Here is a 2,592-nt window from a genome sequence, read left to right as displayed (position 1 = left end):
CCCACGGACCATGAGATCATGACCTGAGCTGAAGTTGGTCGCCCAACCAACAGAGCCACCCAGGCACCCCATTAAAAGAATTACCTTTTAAAAACGCTGCACAAGTAATGCTTAACTCAGTCAAAATATGAAGCTAAGATAGGGAAATTTGTAGCAAGCTATCTCTACAATAAATGTTAATCTAAATGCCTTCTGCAATCCGGTAAGAATACTTAGGTGAGGTGCATGATGAATATATATAATAATTTTGCCCACATATCCCAGGAATAAAGATTCCAATCATAAGGAACAATAAAAATTAAATGTCTAGGAGTAAGTTTCTTTACCTTAAAACAATGGAGCTTTATTGAAAAACACATAGATAAACAGAAGGAAATACTATGTTCTTCAATAACCAAATACAGACTTTTAGGAGTTTATTTTTCACAAGTCAACTTATAAATTTAATTTACTCACAAGCTTAAATAAAAATTCTAAATATATAGCAGAATTCACCTTTTCCTTCTTCCATTAATAAACATCTATTGATGATCAACTATGTAAAAAAAGTTTGTGCTGTATAATAATGATTGAAAGATACAACTTTCCCTTCTAAATTATATGATTGTAGATGTGAAAAAATACTAACAAAGTTTTGAAAAGAGTCTTAATTCTCAATTCAAATTCTTGACAAATCACTTCTGCTTTTAATTTTCCTCAAATATACATAACATACATACCATTACTGGGCTCTCAAGAAAATCCTAACTCACATTTTCTCAAGAAGAAAATATTCAGAACACACAGAAAGGACTGCCACATATTGCCAGAAAGACAGAAGAGGAAAAAAATTAAAAATATTACTGTGACTTGTGAAAATCTCTCACGGAGCTATTAAAATCAGGTGTTAGAGGAGAATGCTCAATTCAGGATATAACATTGAGTGGAAAAAATCAGAATCCAAATTACATTAGGATTTAAGAAGAGAGTAAATGAAACATTGATAATAAATTAGCTGGGTACACAATTATCAATTTCACACTTTGCTTTTTACATATTTTCTATATTTAGCACACAATGTTTTATAACAGAACAAAAGCAACATCTGCAGTACTGGAAAGATAAGAGTTGAAAGCTAATGCATGACAAGAATGTGACAATTTACCAAGAAGTTGTTTGTATGACAGGAGTCTGAACAGCAAATGTAAATCAGCTTTAAACCTGAATTGCAAAATAAAACCTTACTAACTCCCTTCAAAAATCCAATAAGCAGCAATGATTCAACAAAATGTTCTAACCCTGTCTGGGTCATCTCGATCCCAGTTGTCTTCAGTTATGCTTTAATGTCTAACACATTAGCTTCCACCTGCAGACAAACAATAGCACAAACGATCTACTTGAAGTTCTGTGTCAAAGGACAGGGGCTGCCCAGTCACAGGTTTGGGTGCAGGCAGCAGGTGTCTGGGACGCAATGTGCACTTGCTGCACAGAAGTAGACAGCTGAGTCTGCAGGCTGGGTGGCTGCGATGTGCAGGGACAGATGCTTGGCCGTCTTATTCAGTAACACAGTGAGTCTTTGGTCTTCTTTTTTGGCCACACTTGAACGAATGTCTATAATGAGCTGGGGACCTTTTCCAAGTTCTTGCTTATACCAAGGGAAGTAGTCTGAGGCACTGTCTGAGTAACTACAGGTGATAACAGAGCTGTTTCCCTCCTGGACACTCAGGGTGGAAGGACTCTGCTCCACATTCTCTCCTCGGCTGAGCCCTGTGCAGAAAGAAAAGGTCAGAGAAAGGAGAGCAGTTCTCGCGTTATTATGCTTCAGAATTCCCCTTTTCTCCACTACCTGGAGGAAACCTGAGTAAACTCAGTCTTGACTTCTCAAGACTATCCACTAATTACTCTGTTTCTCATAAACACTCAACTCACAGTGCAGAGGCAGCCACAAGAGCATGATGAAAGCCCCCTCGGATGTCCTCATGGTTCCTCCCAATTACAATTACAATCACTTTCAGACTTGCCACCTCCAGCCAGCACAGCTACTTCTAGTACCGGCCCGCCCTTCTTTCCTGCATCAGTCAGAGTGGTTGCCCACGTGTCCACCAGCCAATAAGAAGACGACTGTGCTTCTGCCAGACCTACTCATGCAGATGCTCTACCATGGACCCTCCGCCTGGTCTGCAGCAGCTCAGGTGCACCCTCCTGTGGTCACGTCTGTACTGAACTCACTGAGGAAAACCTTCTTCCCCTACCCCGAGCCTCTGAGGGACTCAGACGCATAATGGCAGCAATACGTCAAACAAATGACATCCTAGACCAGAGACTAGATGCACAGGAAGAATGTAAACATTAAGATTTATACCTCTGCACACTACTGAGTCACTGTTAAGTTCAAAAGAGTAGATCCTGTTGCTGTTTATTCAATGACGGGCCTCATGTACATGTTTGAAACGAGGAAGGAATCATGATTCACTGTCTTAAACAAAGAACATAGAAAACCTTCCCTTTCTGCCAAATCTACCAGCCTCATTTGTCTGTTATGGAGAAAAACTCTTCCTAAAAGGAACATGTAAGCCAAAGAATAAATATTTCAAATGCCTCTTATCTCAGACT

The 2,592-nt window shown here is 39.5% G+C and overlaps 1 gene segment (V, D, J or C); it reads right to left on the bottom strand.

The window, feature by feature from the left end:
• Window positions 1–317: 317 nt before the first annotated feature.
• Window positions 318–2,115, bottom strand: LOC101083182. The segment is given in 2 exon segments: window positions 318–1,746; window positions 1,909–2,115. Coding segments are annotated over 2 exon segments (387 nt in total).
• Between the last annotated feature and the right edge of the window lie 477 nt (window positions 2,116–2,592).

The sequence above is a fragment of the Felis catus genome, chromosome B3 (genome assembly GCF_018350175.1).
Source record: "Felis catus isolate Fca126 chromosome B3, F.catus_Fca126_mat1.0, whole genome shotgun sequence".
NCBI classification, from domain to species: domain Eukaryota; kingdom Metazoa; phylum Chordata; class Mammalia; order Carnivora; family Felidae; genus Felis; species Felis catus.
Note: the sequence above shows the minus strand (reverse complement) of the source record. Positions and strands in the feature narration are given on the sequence as shown.